We start from the raw sequence: 24,272 nt of genomic DNA on the forward strand, positions 1-24,272 counted from the left end.
TATATTTCTGTGAGAAATCGTTTTTTTTTCTTAATTTCGATATTTTTTGAAATTTAGATTTTCTTTGAAAATGATGAAAAATTTCGAAAATTTGAGTTGTTTTAAACTTAATTTTTTTTTTTTGGTAATTTTCAAAACTACGAAATTTTTTGTAAAACCATTTTTGCACACCGTCTACACAAGCAAATAATTTTTTATTTAATCTAATCGGATGAACATCTTTTGGAAATCATTATATAACAGAAAAAATCCTACAACAAAACACTCGCCCATAAGATTAAAAAGTCGCTTTCCATTCTTGGGCTCATCATCTTACCTCTGTTTTCTTGGTAAATGATATCGGATCAAATATCGATATTCCTCATACTGAAAGTATGACCGACTCACAGTGATTGTTAATAGTGATTGCTACCAACAACACATAATCAATTCAAATCAAGGACCCGAAAACACAATAAAGTGATTTCACAACACGTCTCTTAAAGGAAAATCGGTCAAATAAACATTAAAAGCACTTGGATGGCATAAATTATTGTACCCGCTAAACTCACCAGATTTTGCTTCATCCGACTATCAACTTTTTACATCCATAGGTCTCGCGCTTGCAGAGCCGCATTTCTTTAATTTCGAATAAGTTAGAATATGGCTTGTTGAATAGTTGTGCTCAGAGAAAAAACAATTTTCTTTGAATGTTATTCATAAATTACCAGAAAGACGGTTAAGATGTATAGAATCAAGTGGTCAATTTTTTTAATAAACAAAGTTTCCATTTTCTTCACAATACGTAATATATTTCTTCGAAAAAAACGGCAATGACTGTTCAATACATCTGGTTTACATTTCCACTAATACGTTGAATAAAAAAATAATGTAGTAACTAGTGGTGTATGGCATCGTGTCTAAAGGCAAATTGCTGGAACTTTCCGTACCGTAATGATATACCCGAGGAATATTAAATGTTTTCAAATATATTATTATAAATACTGTAACTTATATATGTTTACAGATAAGTAAATAAACAAAACTTAATTAATTGAATTTATAATAAAGGGTATTATCTAATATTTATAAGAATTATATAAACTGAATTGCAAAGTTAAAATTATTTTTTTGAAGTATATAGAGAATTAAAATTAAATCCGAATAATTTTCAATATTAAAAAAAAATTGAAATAATAAAAATTAAATAAATATTTTTTTCCAATAGCAATCATTCGTTAACACAAGCAGAAAGTTTCTTGAATTATTAAAATCGGATCTCCTAAACGGCTAGACCTGCATTTGCCAAAAACTAACCACAACTTTTCCAGGTCATTACGAATTGAATGCTTTTTGGATCATTCAAATCGGATTTTTTGTTTGCTCAAAAGCTCGATTTCTATTTTCTGCACTCTTTGTTCCGTATTTCTGACACGGCTAGACCTGCCTTTGCCAAAAATAATCACCACATTTACCTATCAATAGGTATCGAATATTCTTTAAACTTTCCAAATCGGTTGATCTATGCTTCCGAAAACATAGACGAAAAATTGTATCCATACAAACACACGCACGCTAAAGTATGCCAAAATGTTCAGATTTCATTTCATTTCATTAATTTCATTCATTTTTTCTGAAGTATGCCAAAGTGTCCAGAAACCATCAAAACGTGAAGAAATACAAATATTTTCAATTTTGATTTTTGGACGATTACTTTAGACGATATTTTTATTACTAAAAGTCAAACTAGGCTTTTGTAGCACGCCCTACTCTATAGAGTTATTTTTTGTTCTGGAATAAAAAACTATAAAGTCTACCATGACACCTAGTACAATTTCCCAATGTGTCAAAAACATAAAAAAATAAAAATAGAAGAAAAAGACTAGTGGGGCGCATGGCATTGTGCCTTAAGGCAAATTGCTGGAACTTCCAGTACCGTAATTAAACATTCGAGGAATGAAAATAATCAATAATTGTTTTGAAGATTGTCAAATAGATTATTTATTTTATTTATTTGGATGATGCTGTAAATTTATAAGTACTTTTTAAATTGGGCGATGAGCGTATTTTATTACCAACTTATGTGTACATTTACAAGAGTCCATTTGTTTCAAATTAGGTTTTTCTGATAATTTCGAAAATTTAATTAATTTTAAAAATTACTAAATTTTCTGTAAATGCATTTTTGCACACTATCTATTTAAGCAAAATGTTTTTTGAATTATTCTAATCAGATAATCCATTTTCTCAATAACCATTTTTACACCCTTTACGTTCCATACCTCCGAATCGGCCTCGCTTTCGAGTACGAACCGACTGATTTTTTAATCATTTAAATCGGTTATTTCATGCTGTCGAAAATGTCGAGGACATATGTTTGAACCATATAAAAAAACTTCAAAAATAAAAATCTTGACGGAACTTAAAAAAAATTACACAAAATGTGTACACAATATTAAAATCTCTATAAAATATCTGATAATTTGATGTACATATATCCTACAAACATTTTTGACCGTCAAATAACATTTTTTAACTTATTTTTATTGAGAGTCCATAACCGCTGGACCTACCTTTCCAAAAGTTTTATCAGTTGTTCATTTCGTCAATACGAATTATTAAAATCGGACACTCCGTTCTCTTAAAAACTGAGTTACCGTTTTTGACACTTTTTGCCCCATATCTTTGGAACGGCTAGACCTGCCTTTGCCAAAAACTAATCAGCACGTCTCCTTAACAATACGAATCGAATGTTTTTTTAATTATTCAAATCGGTTGATCGGTGTTCCCGAAATCATCGACGAAAATTTGTATCCGCCCACACACACACTCACACATACATACATACATACATACACTGTTTGAAAGATATTAGTTGGAAATGGTACTTATTAGTTTTAGGTGAAAATCTACCTAACCGTTTATCATAGAACTTTTTTTGGCAATATATATCATGGCGTTATAGAACTTAGTGAAATATTACGGCCTTATGACAGGTAGTTTAATTTTAAGAAATTCATCAAAGTTCGAGAAAATTAGTAGTTTTTTTTTTGACGTTTGTTAAAACTGAAATTAGACGATTTACTTGGTATAACGATAAGAGTACTTGGTCTTAATAAACATACTAGACCATTAAAGTCCTACGAAAACTGATTCGATTATAAAAATTATTGATTTATGAAAATTTGCTTTTAGAAACTACCCCGAGTTTACGTGTTTGTTCGTTTTCAATTATGTGTAATAAATCCACTCGGTATACTTTTAATCACTCATAAATTAATTTATTTTTTATTAATTAAGTCGACTATTTACACATACCGGGAAGTTTATGTAACTTGCCTCAAACCAAAATACCAATACCAACTAGTTTTAAATGACTATAAACCTTATTTTGTATGCTTTTCGGAACATTGGTTTAACGACATTAAATTCAAATTAATTAAATTAAACGGTTACTATTTATGCTCCTCGTTCTGCCGAAATAATTTTAAGCATGGAGGCGTTTGTATTTTTTTGTCGATAAAAATTAAATGTAATAAAATTATAACAAATATTGCACCTATTGAAATTTTGCGCTGTAGAAGCAAATTTTTCTCTTAATACTTATTGTATTGTTTGCGTTTATACAGCTCGAGATCAAGGTGCTAATAAATTTATACATTTACTTCATGCTCTAATGGAAGAACTTTTTCATAAATACAATTCTATTATTGTTTGCGGTGACTTTAATATCCATCTGAACCAACGAGAATAAGTAATTCTTCATCCTCTTGCATTGATAATTTTATCACTAATTTAACTGCCATTAATACGGGTCTTTCTGATCACTACTGAATTTTTATATTTTTACAATTAACACAACTTCACCATCTAATAATTACCAATATACAGGAAATTTTAGCAATAATAATAAACTTTTATTCAAAACATTCAGACAATTAAACGTATAACCAATCTTATGTAAACGTTACTTTTGATCAGTTTATAAATATTTTCATATACATTAAATAGTTTTTTTTATATACATTTTTTTTTTGATAATTTTATTTGATCATCTATCTACAGGAGATATAAAATCAATTGCATGGCTTAGAATTTAACAAAGAAAGAAAAAGCTAAGATCTGCATCCAGTGATGCAGTTCTTTACAGTATGATATATAGATTGTACAAAACAAAAAGAAAAATAGAAATTAGTACTTATTATTAAACCTAAAACAAGTCGTTGGGATAGTTCTTTTTCAGTCTTCTGAATTGGATTGGTTCTAGCAGCTTTCTTGCAAGGTTATTTGGGTGAAAGGTGAGTCTATTACGATACTTTAGACAAAGTCTAGGAATCTCGTCTCTAATGAAAGAGACACCCAGTTCATCATGGAGTTACCCGTTGGGGGTGTATTTAGGTGCGTTGGCAATTTGCCTAAGCATTTTATTTTGGAACCTCTGTAAGATCTCTACATTTGAGTGGCTGGCTGTGCCCCAGAGCTGAATCCCATAGGTCCATATGGGTTTAAGTATTGATTTGTATATCAAAACTTTATTTGACATCGACACTTTAGATTTACGACCCAGCAACCAATATAGTTGTCTTCGCTTTTCTTCGAGTTGTTTACGCTTTTGGCAGGTGTGTGTTTTCCACGTGAGTTTTCGATCCAGGTGAAGTCCCAGGTATTTAACATTATCCTTGTTGGGTAGCAAATTATGGAAGAGAGTCACTGGTGAGCATGTAAGTTTCCACAGTGCAAAGGTGACGTGAGCTGATTTTTGGTTGTTTACCTTGAATCTCCAGATGCTAAGCCAGTCTTGCAGTGTATCCAGGTTTGATTGTAGGAGGTGTGAAGCTAGAGCGGGATCTTCGTGGGCAGCTATCTAGAATTGCCGTATCATCCGCAAATGTTGCTGTAACCGTATTAGTTATAACGGGTAAGTCATGAGTGTATAAAAGATACAACAAGGGTCCAAGTAGGCCGAGTTGAAGATTTTTGATCACCTATGCTAATGAAAAAGGATCTGTTTAGTAGGTATGATTCAAGAAGAAGGAAGTATTGAGCGGGGAGTACGGTTTTAATTTTAAAAAGAAGTCCAGTGTGCCAGACCTTGTCGAAGGCCTGGCTGACGTCAAGAAAAGCGGCAGAGCAATAGAGTTTATTTTGGAAGGAATTAGTTATATAGTTAACCACTCTATGTATTTGCTCAATAGTGGAGTGCCGACTTAAGAAGCCGAATTGATGGGTGGTAAGGATAGAGGAAGACACCATTAGGTTTTTAATTTTGCTGTGGATTAGTTTTTCAAATATTTTGGAGAGTGAAGGGAAAAGGCTGATAGGCCTGTATGACTCAAGTAGAGTTGGGTCCTTGCCTGGTTCTGGTATAAGGATTATTTTTGCTGTCTTCCAGCAGTTAGGAAAGTGGAGAGTTCTTAGAATTCCATTAAAAAGTATAGTTATGTATCTATAAGCAATAGGAGGAAGTTCTTGTGAAGGTTTAATACTAATATTGTCGATTCCAGGAGATTTTCCGGATTTTGATGAACGGATTGTGCCTATGACTTCGGAGATACTGAATTTGAGTGGTGGTTCAGTCTGGCTGCTAGTTTCTTCGGCTAATAAATTATGTATTGGGCGCTCCAGAAAAGGGTCACAAGTCGGTGGATGAGGTGTGAACACGTTCTCGAAGTGATCGGCAAAGAGATTGGCTTTATCTTGTGCGGTGCGAGCCCATTGTCCATTTTTATTAATAATAGACGGATTGCTTTGTGTGGGACGTTTAAGTTTGTTGGTAGTCCTCCAAAGAGATTTGTCAATAGTAGAAAGGTTTATTAGAAAATTTTCCATTCTTTGATTGTGCCAGTCAGACAGTAGAGGCTTTGTTTAGATTGTGTTTATCGGTTGGAGATCTTGTACATTGCCATATTTTGCGGAGATTTCTCTTCTGGGCTATAAGTTTCTTGATGTAAATAGGACAAACAGGCGTAGTAGCAGTCTGGGATTTTGGAGTGAAAAAGGTTGCTGCTTCTGTAATTATTTTGTTCAAGTTGTACACTGCTGCTTCTATCTCATCGTGGGTTTTTAGAGGAACGTTGCAATGTAAGCAATCAGCAATGTAATTCTGAAAGGTAAACCAGTTTGTGCTGTTATTTGTTAAGTAACTGTTATTTAATTGGACAGAAGTGTTATATGAAATGATGACTGGTGAGTGATTCGAAGAATGATCAAAACTTGATTTAGCTGAAATGTGGTGAGGTTGGATGCCTTTTGTGATGCAGAAGTCGAGGAGGTCAGGTGTTTTGTATGTATCACTGGGCCAGTAGGTTGGTTCGCCAGACGATACGTGTAGTAGGTTATTGTCCAGGATAGAGAGGTAAAGCTGCCGGCCTCGCGTAGTGGTTAGTCTTGGGTCCCAGAAGATGTGTTTTGCGTTGTAGTCTCCACCTGCAATAAACTTGGGTCCCAAGAAGTTGAAGAAATTGTTGAATTGCTCGCTCGAGATTTTATGTTTAGGAGGACAGTAGATTGCGGCTAGGATAAGTTTATTTGAAGGATGATCAATGGCAACGCAGCAGGCTTGAAGATAGTTTGTACAATAGTGCTGCGATTCATGATGTTTTATGTTTGATTTGATTAATATTGCACAGCTACCGTGTGCGGTACCATCCGGATGATTGATTGAGTACGTCGAAAAACCGGGAAGTTTGAAATAGCTGCTGGAAGTAAAGTGTGTTTCTGAGATCAGAATAACATCCAAGCTGTGAAGCTGGATGAACATTTGCAATTCCCGTTTGTGTTGTGCCAAGCCGTTGGCATTCCAGACCGCAATTTGAAGGAAGTGTTGCATTACTTGAGTTTAGGTATGACGGCGGTTAATAAGTTCATGACTGTGTTTAATTGCTCCTCTAAAGATTTAACTATGGATTTTAGCTCTGTTATGTCGTTAGCTTGCTGATGACGGTTGATAGCTTCAGAATTGTTTATATCTTGTTGTAGTTGGCTATTTTGACGAGCAGTTACAGCAAATGAGATACGGGGTTTAACTATGTTTGAGGTGATAGGATTAGAGGAGGAAGGAGGATTTGTTTGTTTAGGACGCAGGGGAGGATATCTGCGAGAGTACATTCCCTGATAGACTTTGCATCCTTTGTAATTGGCTGTATGGCCTTTATTGCATAGAACACACTTTACGTTTTTATTGGTACGATCGGTCCAACTGCAGTCTTTTGTGAGATGATCGCCGGCACATTTCACGCAGCGCGGTTTCAGATTACAGTAAGTTCTAGTATGACCTTATCTTTGGCAATTAACACATTGGACTATTGATTTGCTTGGATTCTTAGGCTCGATTTTCACTTTAGTTCGGCAAATAAATTCGATTTTGTAAATTTCTTTGTTATTGGGATTTTGTTCCAATTCGACAAGAAACATGTGCTCCTATGCACCTTAGTAAACCTGTGTTTCATGTTAGTGATTCGCATTACTTTGTGACCATGAGTTGTTATTTCTGTGGCGATATCTTCAATTTCTGTGCTGGTGTGTAAGTTCCGAACGACGACCTTAAACAAACGTGCCGATTTGCACTGAAATGAATACATTTCGGTATTTTTTTCTTTTAGTAATTTGAGAATTTTATTATAAGTTTCAGCGGCTGCGAGGGTGACTTTGACCTGCGTATTGTTGATTAATTGTATATTATATTTTCCTGGCGCATTTACACTTAATAATTCTGTGAGGGGATTGATATTTTCAACACCATGAACAAAGATCGGTGGCGGTTTTGGAATAGGGGCAGCGGTATTCACTGTTTGTTCTGGCTGAATGTTATTTAAAACATTGTAGATATTGTTAGATGTTGAATGCAGCCAGTAATTACTTTCTAGCTTTTTTGACACAGAATTACCTTAAGAGCTGCAGTCGGAATTATTTCTTTTGTGTTTTCTGTTGTTAACCGTAGTCCAGCCTTCCTTGGAAGTAGAGGGTATTGACATCGGTACATTACTGTCAGTTTCCATTACGTTAGTTTTATTAATAATTGTGGATTCTTGATTACACTCTGGTTGTACATTATTAACGGAGTTCACTTGTTTTGCGACAAATTCAGAATTAGTTGTAGAAGTATCATGTAAAATTTCAATGGTTTCGACAAGCGGTATAGCGAGCGATATACCTGAGTCCCCCGGCTGGGGACTCGCCATAGTTAATCCGGTTGACGAACAATACACTGGTGTGTTATGACTCACGCACTGTTAGATAACACTGATAAGAATTAAATATTTTTATTTGCGTGCCCGAAGTGACCTGTACGAAGGTTGAATTCGAACTGTTTTATATACATTTAATTTTGCTTTCCCGCTATAGAAATATAAAATCCAAGTTAATAATTTTAATAAATCTAATGCATGGTATATTCTAGGTTTGAGAATTTCGTATAATTATTATTAAATCTATAAAGAGCGTCTAAAACCAACTGCGATATCGATTTTATGATTAATTTTTGAAGTAAAACTTTTTTAGGCGCGACTAGGGTGTAAATCCGTACAAATGCAACGGAAGTAAGTTACGGCCGATAAGAGTCGAGTGCCAATGATTCGTCATTCGTTCTCGATGACATTTCTATACGGGTCGATTGTGATTAGTCGTGTATGTGAACAGAGATTTGTCGTTGTATGCGTACCGGCGTCAACGTTCTATGCGTCATTTTATGCTTACTTTTCTATGATATGCATACCGATATCTACGAAGAAATCGGCATAGATAAATAAACATTTTAAAATTACATCGTAGTACAAATGTTGATTTAATGAAAAATGACGAATAAGAAGAATATTTTATCCTGTTCCTTGAAAATATTAAAACAAATTAAACATTTGTACTAAACGTAAGTTTATTGATTATAAATTATTTATTTATTTATTTATTTATTTATTTAAATATATAGCCCACAGATTTCTCCAAGAGGACTCAAAAATACAATTATTTGACATAATGAATAACAATTAAAATATACACAAAATTACAATATATAGTTAGTAACATAAAATGCTAAGATAAAATTTCATATAATGCAGAATGTAACAATAATATTTATAAACAGAAAATAATGAGATATTTGAAAGAAAATAAAAAGATTAACTTGTGCAGATGGAGATTATTTGATTAGGTGATGTGTTGTGAATGTCTATTTCATTATTAATTAAGTTAAAGTTAGAGGACATTAGTAAAATTGGCGAATTTAAGAGAGAATTAGATTTAGGGGTGGGATAATTGAAAAATAATTGTGAACGCGAAGATAGCCTTGGAACATTAAAGGATAGTTGATTGAGAATAGGAGGACAGTCTATAGAATTATTACAAAGCTTAAATAAGAACATAATTGTACAGATAAATCGACGTGAGGCAAGGGAAGGAATACCAAATTCTTTTAGTAAAGTATTGTGATCAATGCCACGTTCAGGGTAAATTTTATATGTTTTATAATAAAGGTATTTCAGAAATTTTCGCTGAACCTTCTCTATCGCATCAGAGTTGTTGATATGATGAGGATACCAAATAATCGAACCGTATTCTAATTTTGAACGTACAATAGAATAGTACATGCAAAGAAGTGCATTGGTAGACTTAAATTGTTTACAATTTCTTAGTATCAAACCTAAAGATTGATGTGCTCTATTACAAATATCAGTAACATGATCTGTGAAAAACAAACCAGAATCAAATAGAACACCTAAATCGGAAATTTTATTACATCTATCAATGCTGGTGTTAGAAATTTTATAATCAAAAAGTATTGGAACGCGCTTATGTGTAAAACTAAGAATCTTGCACTTTGATATATTTAGATGTAATTTGTTATAGATACACCAAGATTGGAAAAGGTCAAGTTGAGACTGTAATAATAAGCAGTCATCAATAGAATTTATTTTGAGATATAGTTTCAGATCATCTGCAAATAATAAATGTGGACAGTTAATAGTATCAGAAATGTCATTAATAAAAATAATAAATAATAGTGGACCAAGAATGGATCCCTGAGGAACTCCTGAACTAATATTTTCAATGTTGCTCAAGAATCCATTAAGAAAGACAAACTGCTTGCGATTATGAAGATAACTCTTGAAAAAGTGAATAAGTGAAGAATTAAGACCAATCTTAGATAATTTAGTAAGGAGAATGTTATGATCAATTTTGTCAAAAGCTTTACTGAAATCAGTGTAAATAACGTCAACTTGTCCATTGATGTCAAGATTCTCAGCTATATATTGTTTAATACAAATTAAATTTGTTATCGTAGAACGGGCAGGCATGAAACCATGTTGATTAATAGAAATTAAAGTTCTAACAGAAGGAATTAGTTCTCTATAAATAATTTTTTCAAATACCTTAGCAAAGTTTGATAATAATGATATCGGCCTGTAATTAGTAATGTTTGATGTAACACCTTGTTTAAAAGTTGGAACTAATCGTGCAATTTTCCAACAATTTGGAAAAGTGTTTGTACGCAAAGATAGATTAAATAAAAATGCAAGTGGATCAGATAGAGTAGATGAGCAATCACGTATAAAGAAAGATGGAATACCATCGAAACCAAATATTTTGGAGTTCTTAAAACTTGCTATTGCATGTTGCACAGTACTAGAATCAATTTCACCTATATCAATCATGATTCTATCATTATGATCAAATAAAATGGGTATGTCAAGTTTAGGCTGATAAACACTAATAAAGTAAGAATTAAATGCATCAACAATAGCATCAGGAGAATCATAATATTTGTCTAGATAGCACAATCTATTAGGAATAATATTAGAAGCAGTTTTATTACGCAAAAAAGACCAAAAATATTTAGGATTAAGCGATAGAGAATTTTCAACGTCAATAATATATGAATTATAGGCATCTTTCATAAGTATTCTTATTAATTTCCTGTACAATTTAAAATTTTCATAATAGAAAGTGATATTGGTTAACTTGTATTTATTATGATAGTATTTCTTCATACGGAGGTTTCTAATAATATTAGAATTAAACCAAGGCTTAAATTTATTGGAAGAAAATTTCTTTGTTTTAGGAACAAATTTATCTAATAAGCTATAAATTGTAGCGTAAAAAAGATCACATGCATCATTAATGTCAGAACATGTATACAAAGAACTCCACGATGTATTTAAAATTTCCCTGTAAAGATTAAGATAATCCGCTTTGTGGAAATTGTAATGATAGTTATTTTTATTAAATTGCAAAGTATTGGGTGTAGAAAAAGAAGATGTAAGGGAAACAGAAATATAAAGAGCAGGATGATAATTGTCCTCAGGTAAAAGGGGTTCGGTATCATAAATTATGTTGCAAAAGTGAGAACAAAACACTAAATCCAACAATCTGCCACTGATATTGATAACAGAATTATATTGGTTGAGACCAGATAAATTAATAAAATTATAGATAAAGTTACATTTTGCATTAGTAAGATTATGAGATAATTGATCGAAATGTGGAACATTGAAATCACCAATAATTAAAACATTTTTGTCTGAAACATAAGATTCTAGTAGATCAAGGAAAGCTTCAAAATTTTCAGTAGATACATCAGGTGGAACGTAAACGGTCAATACTAATATGCTTGAATTCTTGAGGATACACTTGCAGCCAACAATATCAATCATTGGAAGCGATTCACAAATAAAGTTCAATTTCAAAAGTTCACAAGTAATATATTTTTTAACTGCAAGAAGTACACCACCACCACGATATTTATTGTTGATACCATAAGTTCTATCACATCTGAAAACATTGAAACTGTCGCAAAAGAATTCAGAGTTGTGAACATCGTTCCTAGGCCATGTTTCAGAAAAAGCGACGAAATCATAATCAAGATAACTAGATGCGAGCAGGCAGTCGGAAATTTTAGTGTTGAGTCCACGAACATTTTGATAGTAACATGTAAAGACATTACTATCTGTGGGCGAAATTAGTTTAAAGAAACAATTCGAGGAACGCCATTAATGTATTTAATTTTAAGATTAACTTCACCTTTTTTCTCGCGTTCAAGTAGCTGAGCTTTCAGTCTTTGATAATAAAGTTGTTGCCTTGGTGTCCGATCCTCACTGATAATCAAATTCTTGAAGTGGACATTATCCTTAATTTTCTTGCAGTTGAACAAAATTTTCTTTGGTAAGTTATTATCCTTGAAGATAACTTTAAGCGGTCTTGGCTTAGTCTTTTTCGAATCATATTTACCCAATCTATATAGTTCGAAGCTCGACGGAACACAAGGTACTCCTAATGAAGCTTCAAATATATTGTTAATCATATTAGTATCAACACTTTTATCATAATTGTTTACAAAATTATTAACTTCCCGTAGGGCAAGTTATAGTAATCGCAAAAAATCGAAAATATTTTTTTTTATTTTTTTACGATTTTTTTTCCGATGTTTCTGAACATTTTGGCATACTTTTAAAAAAATTGATGTATGTGTGAGTGTGCGGATACAAATTTTCGTCGACGATTTCGGGAACACGGTTTAACCGATTTCAATTATACAGAAAACATTCGAATTCTATTAATAAGGACACATGCTAATTAGTTTTTGGCATAGGCAGGTCTAGTCGTTTCAAAAATACGTAGCAAAAAGTGCCAAACACGGTTACTCAGTTTTTAACAGAACGGAGCGTCTGATTTTTGTAACTCAAAAAACATTTTACTTGTATTAACAAGATGAAGAACAGATGCAATTTTTGGAAAGGCAGGTCTAGCAGTTATGGACTCTCATTAAATATAAGTTAAAAAAATGTCATTTGGCTGTCAAGAATGTTTATTGGACATATGTACATCAAAATATCAGATATTTTATAGAGATTTTAATAATGTGTACACATTTTATGTGATTTTTTTTTGGGTTTTGTACCCAAAAGTAATGTAATGTAATGTAATGTAAAATTTTTAATTATGGCACGGGAAGTTTCAGCAATTTGCCTTAAGGCTAGATGCCATGCACCCCACTAGTTTCTATATATCTTTCAAGTTATTAAAATTAAGGTGACCATACATCCCGGATTGGCCGGAACAGTCCAGATTTTCCGCCTTGCGTCCCGGACTTTTCTTAATGCAATATTTGTCCCGGTTTTAGATGTTTTGTCCCGGATTGCTCCGGATTTTTAAATATGTTTTGATTTTTAAATATATTTCAACTAGAAAATTTGAACCGAAAAAATGTGCACATAAATTTTTAGCTCACAAAAAAAATTATTTATATTGACTAAACAATAATATTCTTGATGATGATCAATTTGAAGCTTTAGTTCAAGAGACTTCTGAACGCAATAAACGTCCATATAATATCATAATATATAACGCCAAAGAGCCTCTCAATGATGTAAACAGTTACGATAAAGGTGTTGATACAAATATGGTTAACAATATATTTGAAGCTTCATTAGGAGTACCTTGTGTTCCGTCAAGCTTCGAACTATTTAGATTGGGTAAACATGATTTGAAAAGGACTAAGCCACGACCACTTAAAATTTTCTGTAATGACAATAACTTAATAAAAAAATTTTGTTTAACTGCAAAAAAATTAAATATAATGCCAACTTCAAGAATTTGATTATCACTGAAGATCGGACACCAAGGCAACAACTTTATTATCAAAGACTGAAACTCAGCTACTTGAACGCGAGAAAAAAGGTGAAGTTAATCTTAAAATTAAATATATTTTTGGAGTTCCTCGAATTGTTTCTTTAAACTAACTTTGCCCACAGATAGTAATGTCTTTACATGTTACTATCAAAATGTTTGCGGACTCAACACTAAAATTTCTGACTGCCTGCTCGCATCTAGTAATCTTGATTATGATTTCGTCGTCTTTTATGAAACATGGCTTAGAAACGATGTTCACAACTCTGAATTCTTTTGCGACAGTTCCAATGTTTTCAGATGTATTAGAACTTATGGTATCAACAATAAATATCGTGGTGGTGGTGTGCTTCTTGCATTTAAAAATATATTACTTGTGAACCTTTGAAATTGAACTTTATTTGTGAATCCCTTCCAATGATTGATATTGTTGCCTGCAAGTGTATCTTCAAGAATTCAAACATATTAGTATTGACCGTTTACGTTCCACCTGATGTATCTACTGAGAAGTTTGAAGCTTTCCTTGATCTACTAGAATCTTATGTTTCTGACAAAAATGTTTCAATTATTGGTGATTTCAATGTTTCTCATTTCGATCAATTATCTCATAATCTTACTAATGCAAAATGTAACTTTATCTATAATTTTATTAACTTATCTGGCCTCAACCAATATAATTCTGTTTTCAATATCAGTGGCAAATTATTAGATTTAGTGTTTTCTTCTTACTTTTGCAACATAATTTATGATACCGAACTTCTTTTACCTGAAGACAATTATCTGCTCTTTACATTTCTGTTTCCCTTACATCTTCTTTTTCCACACCCAATACTTTGCAATTTAATAAAAATAACTATCATTACAATTTCCACAAAGCGGATTATTCTAATCTTTACAGGGAAATTTTAAATACATCTTTTAGCTCTTTGTATACATGTTTTGACATTAATGATGCATGTGATCTTTTTTACGCCTAAATTTATAGCTTATTAGATAAATTTGTTCCTAAAACAAATAATATTGCTTCCAATAAATTTAAGCCTTGGATTAATTCAGATATTATTAGAAACCTCCGTATGAAGAAACGTTAACCAGTATCACTTTCTATTATGAAAATTTTAAATTGTACAGGAAATTAATAAAAACACTTATGAAAGATGCATATAATTCATATATTATTGACGTTGAAAATTCTCTATCGCTTAATCTAAAATATTTCTGGTCTTTTTTACGCAATAAGACTGCTTCTAATATTATTCCTAATAGATTGTGCTATCTAGACAAATATTATGATTCTCCTGATGCTATTGTTGATGCATTTAATTCTTACTTTATTAGTGTTTATCAGCCTAAACTTGACTTACCCATTTTATTTGATCATAATGATAGAATCATGATTGATATAGGTGTAATTGATTCTAGTACTGTGCAACTTGCAATAGCAAGTTTTAAGAACTCCAAAATATTTGGTTTCTATGGTATTCCATCTTTCTTCACACGTGATTGCTTATCTGCTCTATCTGATCCACTTGCATTTTTATTTAGTCTATCATTGCGTACAAATACTTTTCCAAATTGTTGGAAAATTGCACGATTAGTTCCAACTTTTAAACAAGGTGATACATCAAACATTACTAATTACAGGCCGATATCATTATTATCAAACTTTGCTAAGGTATTTGAAAAAAATATTTATAGAAAACTAATTCCTTCTGTTAGAACTTTAATTTCTACTAATCAATATGGATTCATGTCTGCCCGTTGTACGATAACAAATTTGGTCTGTATTAAACAATATATAGCTGAAAATATTGACACTAATGGACAAGTTGATGTTATTTACACTGACTTCAGTAAAGCTTTTGACAAAATTGATCATAACATTTTTCTTACTAAATTATCTAGGATTGGTCTTAATTCTTCACTTATTTATTTTTTTAAGAGTTATCTACATAATCGTAAACAGTTTGTCTGTCTTAATCGATTCTTGAGCAATATTGTAAATATCAGTTCAGGTGTTCCTCAGGGATCCATTCTTGGCCCACTACTATTTATTATTTTTATTAATGACATATCTGATATTATTAGCTGTTCACATTTATTATTTGCAGATGATAACTATATCTCAAAATAAATTCTATTGATGCCTGCTTATTATTACAGTCTCAACTTGACTCTTTCCACTCTTTGTGCGTCTATAACAAATTACATTTGAATATATCAAAGTGCAAGATTCTTAGTTTTTCACATAAGCGCGTTCCAATATATTTTGATTATAAAATTTCTAACACCAGCATTGATAGATGTAATAAAAATTCAGATTTAGGAGTTTTATTTGATTCTGGTTTGTTTTTCACGGATCATTAACTGATATTTGTAATAGAGCACATAAATATTTGGGTTTGATGTACTTCTTTGCATTTACTATTCTCAAAATTAGAATTTGGTTCGATTATTTGGTATCCTCATCAAATCATCAACTCTGATGCGATAGAGAAGGTTCAGCGAAAATTTCTGAAATACATATCTTTATTATAAAACATATAAAATTTACCCTGAACGTGGCTTTGACTACAACACTTTACTAAAAGAATTTGGTATTCTTTCCCTTGCCTCACGTCGCTTTATCTGTACAATTATGTTCTTATTTAAACTTAATAATAATTCTATAGACTGTCCTCTTATTCTTAATCAACTATCCTTTAATTATTCCAAGGCTATCTACGCGTTCACAATTATTTTTCAATTATCCTACTCCTAAATCTAATTCTCTCTTAAATTCGCCTATTTTACTTAGGTCCTCTAACTTTAACTTAATTAATAACGAAATAGATATTCACAACAATTCACCTAATCAAATAATCTCCATCTGCACAAGTTAACCTTTTTATTTGCTTTTCAAATATCTCATTTTATCTGATTCTGATTATAAATAATATTGTTACATTCTGCATTATATGTAATTTTATGTTAAGCATTTTATGTTAATAACTATATATTGTAATTCTGTATATATTTTAATTGTTATCTTCTATATATATAAAAATAAGTCGGGTTTTCTTTCCTGACGAAATAACTTCAGAACGCACGAACCGATTTGGACAATTTTGCATTCGTTGGAAGGCTTCGGGCTCCGCAAGGTTTATAGCTAAGAAAATTAGTGGTGCATGGCATCGTGCCCTAATGCAAATTGCTGGAACTTCACGCACCGTAATTAAAAATTTGAGTAATAAAAATAATCAATAATTGTTTTAAATAATTGCAAATAGATTATCTTCTATATCTTCTATATACGAGGTCTGTTCAAAAAGTACCCGGAATTATCGCTTTTTCAAAAAAATATTTATTTATTCGTCTACATTAATGTGGTCCCCTTCAAAGTAGTCCCCCCGAGATATAATACACTTATGCCAGCGTTTTTTCCAATTTTCGAAGCACCCTTGATATTCACTTTTTGATATGTCCTTGAGCACTCTCAGCGATTTTCTTCAATCGAGGAAAACCGCCGTCTTTTCATGGGTCTCTTCAACTTTGGGAATAGGAAAAAGTCACACGGAGCCATATCTGGTGAATTTTTGCACTTTGCAACACTTTATTTCATTTTTTACGCAAAATTTAATACAAATTCTTTGACTTTTCAATTCTTCCATTGTAAAAATCGCCGAGCTCAGAAAAACACGTCGAACCTTAGCGACTACCACAGACAAAGTAAACAGTGAATATAGATGAAAATTTCATCATACTTTAGGGGCATGTATACCAACACAATAAAAAAAAATTTTTGACAATCAGACACTCCAGACCCGCGAAATTTAATTATTAGTAATTCCGGGTACTTTTTGAACACACCTCGTATATAAAAATAAGTATTGATAGAACAAATATGAAGGATGAAATACCTACGGGTAAAAATCCAAAATGAGAAATGCTATGTACACATATATATCTACTGAAATATATTTATTTATTATTATTATTATTATTATAAAAATAAGTCGGGTTTTCCTTCCTGACGAAATAACTCCAGAACGCACAAACCGATTTCGACAATTTTGCATTCGTTGGAAAGGTCTCGGGCTCCGCAAGGTTTATAGCTGAGAAAATTAGTTGTGCATGGCATCGTGCCTTAATGCAAGCTGCTAGAAATTCACGCACCGTAATTAAAAATTCAAGTAATGGCATTAGTGAGAATTATCAGAATTTTGCTTGGTTAAGTCTACTAGCAATTCTTGCCGCAAAGAATAATGATATATACACACTGAATTTCACCATTTAATCAAAAATTGCTGGCGATTTGGTACCAATGATTCCGACTGGTCTTCCGTTTGACTTCGAACGATTGCAATTTCCAGTTCGCCTTGCGTTTGCAATAACAAGTCGCAAGGCCATCGCTTAGTGTTTGCGGGATAAATTTCAAATAGATTATTTAGAAAATCATTGTTTTTCACATGGGCAGTTATACGTTGCCTGTTCACGAGTTGGAAATCCGCTTTGTTTGTGTTAACGTCAGACCAAAAAACAAAAAAATGTGGTTTGCCAAAGAGCACATCAATGAAACGATTAATTTGCGGATTCACTTTCATTTACTTAGAGAAGTTCAACTAAAAAACACTTCGATTTTTGTAATCGAAATAAATTCGTTACTGTTGTATAATAAAATCCATCTGGTGGCGAAACGGAGTTCGTCGGGTTTGCTAGTTCATTATATTTATGTAAAATAATTGTATTTTTGAGTTCTCTTAGAAGAAATATGTGGGCTATATATTTAAAATAAATAAATAAATGAATAAATAAACGAAAAATTGTTTCAATCTTTGGAAAGGCAAGTCTAGCGGTTAAAGACTTGTTAAAAAAGTAAAAAAAAGGTAGAAAAATGACATTTGGCGGTCAAAAGTATTCATTAGACATATGCACATCAAATTATCAGATATTTTATAGAGATATTAATAATGTGTACATATTTTGTTTAATTTTTTTTTTTTGGTTCCGTACCAAGATTTTTAGTTTTGAAGTTTATTTATATGGTACAAACCAATGTCCTCGACATTTTCGACAGTGTGGAATAACTGATTTGTATGATTGAAAAAACATTCGGTTCCTACTCGATTGAAAGGCACGTTTCGAAGGTATGAAGCTATTTCGCAGGAGTGAAGCGCAAATTGTGTAAAAATGGTCATGCAGTTTTTGAGAGAACGGATCAGCCGATTAGATTAATTCAAAAATTTTTTGCTTGTGTAGACAGTGTGCAACAAATGCTTTTACAAAGAATTTTGTAATCCTGACAATTTTCAAAATAAATCAAAATTTAAAAAAAAATAAAGTTTCGAAATTTTTTATCATTTTCAAGAAAGATCTAAATTTCGAAAAATTTAAAATAAAATCAATTTCTTACAAAAATTAGAGAACATTTCGACATTTTCAAAAAATATCGATTATTTTCAAAAAATTCCACATTCTCAAACAATTTAAAAAAATCGATTTTTCACAAAAATTTCAAAATTATCAAAAAAAAATTGGACAAATTCTTGTAAACATACACATTCTTTGTTTGTAGAATACGCCCGTCGCCCAAATTAATAAGCACTTGGCACCATGCTATGTATAACTAGTTATAAATAAAATGTCATCATATTACCAATGCTATATAAAAACTATAAATGCACATTGATTGCTATTATATTGTTCAGCATATTCTGTTACATGTGGTGTGTTTTAATGAATAAAGGAATAAATAGACTAATAATAACTTAAAACTGGCTTACTTTTGAACAAGCTTACTCACTTGCCAGGGTTTTAGTTGTCTATTATAAGCTGAATTTGGTGCGCCCAATCTCCACCAAAGGTTCCAGTGATCGACATCCCCGGCCCTGTATTCTTTTCCATCGGGCGCGGTGTAGCTCGGAGCCAAATTGGTGGCGGTTAATGCATGTGGCATGTCCTTATGGCGATCGGCGCTTCCGTATGGATGGCGAACGCTTACGTGACTCAAAGGAACATTGCCTACGTAAACACGCCATCCGCGCTCAAAACATACCTTTAAAAAATAATATCGAATCCTTATTATCATTTATTTATATAGATAAATTTGTTACATGCAGATAATTTTCCTGTGTAGGTTTGAATCTTGACTATAATTTACATTACATTAATAGATGTTTATTACCTGTGTAGTAGAGATTTGAATAAACTAGTTGTAATTGACATTTTGCCTCATGTTATGTTGCATGAACTTAAATGATATGTGTAAATAGTCGACCTCAATATATGAGAATTCAGATTCATGACGATAAAATTATGACAATGTATAAAGAAGTTTCATCATGATTATTAAATTATTTTTTTTATTTACTTGTTTATTTATTCAACGCCCATGGCAATATTAAAGAAAAGTACAATTTCCAAATGTTATTATTTTAACTGCTTTTAAATGGTTACAATCGATTTAGAATTTTTAACTTCTCGTAGGGTAAGTTATAATAATCGCAAAAAAATCGAAAATATTTTTTTTTGCATATTTTTACCTTTTGAACATTTGGCATACTTTAGAAAAAATGTATATATAAATATATATGTGTTTGTGTGTGTATGTAGTATGTAGGTGTATATGTTTGGATACATTTTTGTCGACGATTTCGAGAGCACGGATCATCCGATTTGAATGTTTCAAAAAACATTTGATTCGTATTGATACGGATATTTGCTGATTAGTTTTTGGCCACGGAAGGTCCAGTCGTTTTAGAGATACAGGGCAATTTTGAGAGAACGGAGCGTTCGATTTGAATGATTCAAAAACCATATCACTTTTATTGATATTATGGATTTTTGGTTGAATTTTTGGGAAGGTAGGTCTATCGGTTTTGAAGTTATTATATTTGGAGGAATTATATTATTACATTTAATATTTTATCATTGAGATTATTAAAGCTTTTATAATTTTTAAGCGTGTACACATTCGTCTTCATTATAAAACAATTAAATAACATGTACTAAAATTACATTAAGGTTTCGTAAACTAAGCAATAGTGCTCACAACTGAAAAAACTAACAACAAAAAAAAACTGTTTTATAGATTTTCAAACATAGCCGTTTATCTCTCGATAGCAATGTTGTAAGATTTAGGATAATGGCTGTTTATTCATCTATATCCCTATACTTTCAAATATTGTTGTTAAAAAATCTTTAATATTTCTTATGTCAACAAACGGATTTTTTTTTTCATCTTTTAAATGACAGTTATAAAGTCATTATAAATTTCATAAAAAATAATTTTTTACAGTGTTAGTTATCTTTCTTTTGTGTCTGCTTCCTCGTTTCTCCTTTGTTTCTCATACCCCGCGTTTACCCGTTTTGTTGCACGTGCTGCATAGCCTTGAGTAGATTTATTTAATTCTCAACATCGTTAATGCTTCATATTAGGGCATTGTATGCTCTTCTAATTTTTCCTTTCTATTAATTACCTATTAGTTATGTTGTTCTTCAACAAAATGTTAGTGTTTTCAATAAATTTTATGTGTTTGTGTTTATCCTGATTTAGTATGTATATAATTTTCTCCTTTTAATATTTTATATTTTTAACTTACCCCGTATGGTAAGTTAGAGTTAGAAAAAATAAATGTACGTGCGTGTGTTTAGGTGTGTTTATGTGAGTGCGTGTGTGTGTGTGCGGATACAAATTTTCGTCCACAATTTTGGGAACACGTATCAACCCATTTGAATATTTTCAAAACATTCGATTTGTATTGATTAGTTTTTGACATGGGCCGTTTCAAAGATATAAAAAATAACAAGAATATGTAATTCAGTTTTTGAGAGAACGAAGCGTTCGATTTGAATAATTCAAAAATATTTTACTTATATTGACTAAACGAAGAACTGTGAAAGACAGGTTTAGCGGTTATGGACTCTCAATAAAAAAGTAACTAGTGGTGTATGGCATCGTGCCTTAAGGCAAATTGCTGGTACTTCCCGTATCGTGAAGAAATGTTCGAGTAATATTAAATGTTTTCAAATGTATTATTATAAATAAATACTGTAATATTGTCTAATATTTATAAGAACTATTGAAACTGAATTGCGGAGTTAAAATTATTCATTTGAAGTTTATAAGTGAGCTTTAGAACTTTAGCAAGAATAAAAATTAAAATCTGAATTATTTTCGATATACAAAAAAAAATTGTAAAAAATTTTTTTTTTTCCAAACGCAATTATTTTGTCAACACAAGCGGAGAATTTTTTGAATTATTCAAATCGGATGCTTAGTTCTCTCAAAAACTGCCATTTTTTGTACACTTAGCTCCGTATCTTTGAAACGGTCGAACCTGCATTTGCCAAAAACTAATCAGCACATCTCCCTATCAATAGGAATCGAATGTTTTTTGAACTATTCAAATTGGTTGATCCGTGCGCCCGAAAACGTAAAACAAAAATTGCGTACATACAAATCACGCACACACACATCCATTTTTTCTGAGGCATGCCAAAATGTTCAGAAACCTTCAAATTGTGAAGATATGCAAAAAAAATTATTTTCGATTTTCGGCACATTACTATAACTACCTTACGGGAAGTAAAGTAACTATGCAATTATAAGGCATCGTGCCTTATGGCGAATTGCTGGAACTTGCCGTACCGGAATTAAATATTCTAGGAATGAAATAACAAGTAATTGTTTTAAATAATTTCAAGTAGATTATTTAATAAAAATACATACTGTAAATTTATAAGTGTTTTTAAATTGGGCGACGAGCTCCATTCCTCCGAATGGAGCGCGAACACGTTTCAATGGCTTCTTTATACCTTTGAAACGTGTCTTTTGCATAACCTGTCTTGCGATCGAATTACAATAACTTACCCTACGGGAAGTTAAAAATGCCATTTGGCTGTCAAAAATGTTCATTGGACAAATGTACATCAAATTATCAGATATTTTATAGAGATTTTAATAATATGTATACATTTTGTAAATTTTTTTTTTGGGCTCCGTACCAAGATTTTTAATTTTAAATTTCACGTATATGATTCAAACAAATGTCCTCGACATTTTCGACAGCATGGAATAACCGATTTGAATTATTTAAAAAAACATTCAATTTGTATTGATAAGTAGACGTGCTGATTAGTTTTTGGTATAGGCAAATATAGCCGTTTCGGAGATACGGGGCAAAAAAAAACAAAAATTGTAATTCAATTTTTGAGAGAATGGAGCGCCCGATTTGAATAATTCAAAAAACATTTCATTTGTATTGAGTAAACAAAGAACTGTCAGAATTTTTAGAAAGGTAGGTCCAGCGGTCAAAAATGTTCATTAGACATATTCACATCAAATTATCGCATATTTCATAGATATTTTAATAATGTGTACACATTTTGTGTCTACTTTTTTGGGTTTTGTTTCAAGATTTTTAATTTTGAAGTTTATTTATATGGTTCAAACAAATGCCCTCGTCATTTTCAACAGTTATTCGGTACTCGATCGCGAGGCGTTTTTGCAAAAGGTACACCTTGCCGTTCCGGAGGTATGGAGCGCAAAGGTTGTAAAAATGGTCATGCAGTTTTTGAGAGAACGGACCATCCGATTAGATTAATTCAAAAAACCTTTTGCTTTGTGTAGACGGTATGTAAAAATGGTTTTACAAAAAATTTCATAGTTTTGAAAATTTTCAAAAAAAAATTCAAAATTTTCAAAAAAAATAAAATTTACAAAAAACACAAATTTTTGAAATTTTGATCATTTTGAAAAAAAATCTAAATTTCGAAAAATTTGAAAAATATCGAAATTTAAAAAAAAACGATTTTTACAAAAATTTGAGAATATTTCGAAATTTTCAAAAAAAAATCGGACATATTCAAAAAATTTAAAAAAATCGTTTTTTTTTAATTTCAAAATTATCAAAAAATTGAAGAAATTTCTTGTAAACATACACATAAGTTGTTTTTAGAGTACCCTCGTCGCCCAATTTAATGAGCACTTATAAATTTACAGTATGTTTTTATAATAAATAATCTATTTTAAATCATTTAAAACAATTATTGATTATTTTCATTCTTCGAATGTTTAATTACGATACGGAAAGTTCCAGAAATTTGCTTTAACGCACGATTATCAAAAAATTGAAGAAACTTCTTGTAAACATACACATAAGTTGTTTTTAGAGTACCCTCGTCGCCCAATTTAATGAGCACTTATTAATTTACAGTATGTCTTTATAATAAATAATCTATTTTAAATCATTTAAAACAATTATTGATTATTTTCATTCTTCGAATGTTTAATTACGATACGGAAAGTTCCAGAAATTTGCTTTAACGCACGATGCCATGCGCCCCACTAGTTTGAATTATTCAAATCGGATGCTTCGTTCTCTCAAAAACTGAATTACCATTTTGGGCTTTTTTTGCCCCGTATCATCGAAACGTCTAGGCCTGCTTATACCTAAAAACTAATCAGCACATTTCCTTATCAGTACGAATCGATTTTTTTTTAATAATTCAAATCGGTTGATCCGTGTCCGAAATCGTCGACGAAAATTTGTATTCGCACACACACACACGCACACATACATGCACACACACATACATCCATTTTTTCTAAGGTATGCCAAAATGTTCAAAAACTTTTAAAACGTAAAAAATATAAACATTTTTATTTCCATTTTTTTGCGATTACTATAACTTAC

General features: G+C 31.5%; 1 protein-coding gene across 1 annotated transcript in view; it reads right to left on the reverse strand.

The window, feature by feature from the left end:
- The window catches only part of LOC113375812 (probable tubulin polyglutamylase TTLL2), a 160,078-nt gene extending 140,547 nt beyond the window's left edge, over positions 1-19,531 (reverse strand). Inside the window, exon 1 of the mRNA XM_026615760.1 lies at positions 19,379-19,531. Within this exon, the coding sequence (XP_026471545.1) occupies positions 19,379-19,531 (153 nt within the window). The remainder of the gene's footprint in view (positions 1-19,378) is intronic.
- Positions 19,532-24,272: the final 4,741 nt, after the last annotated feature.

Source organism: Ctenocephalides felis, unplaced genomic scaffold, assembly GCF_003426905.1.
Source record: "Ctenocephalides felis isolate EL2017-DRISC unplaced genomic scaffold, ASM342690v1 CF-g0.4_SCAFFOLD_01886, whole genome shotgun sequence".
NCBI classification, from domain to species: Eukaryota; Metazoa; Arthropoda; class Insecta; order Siphonaptera; family Pulicidae; genus Ctenocephalides; species Ctenocephalides felis.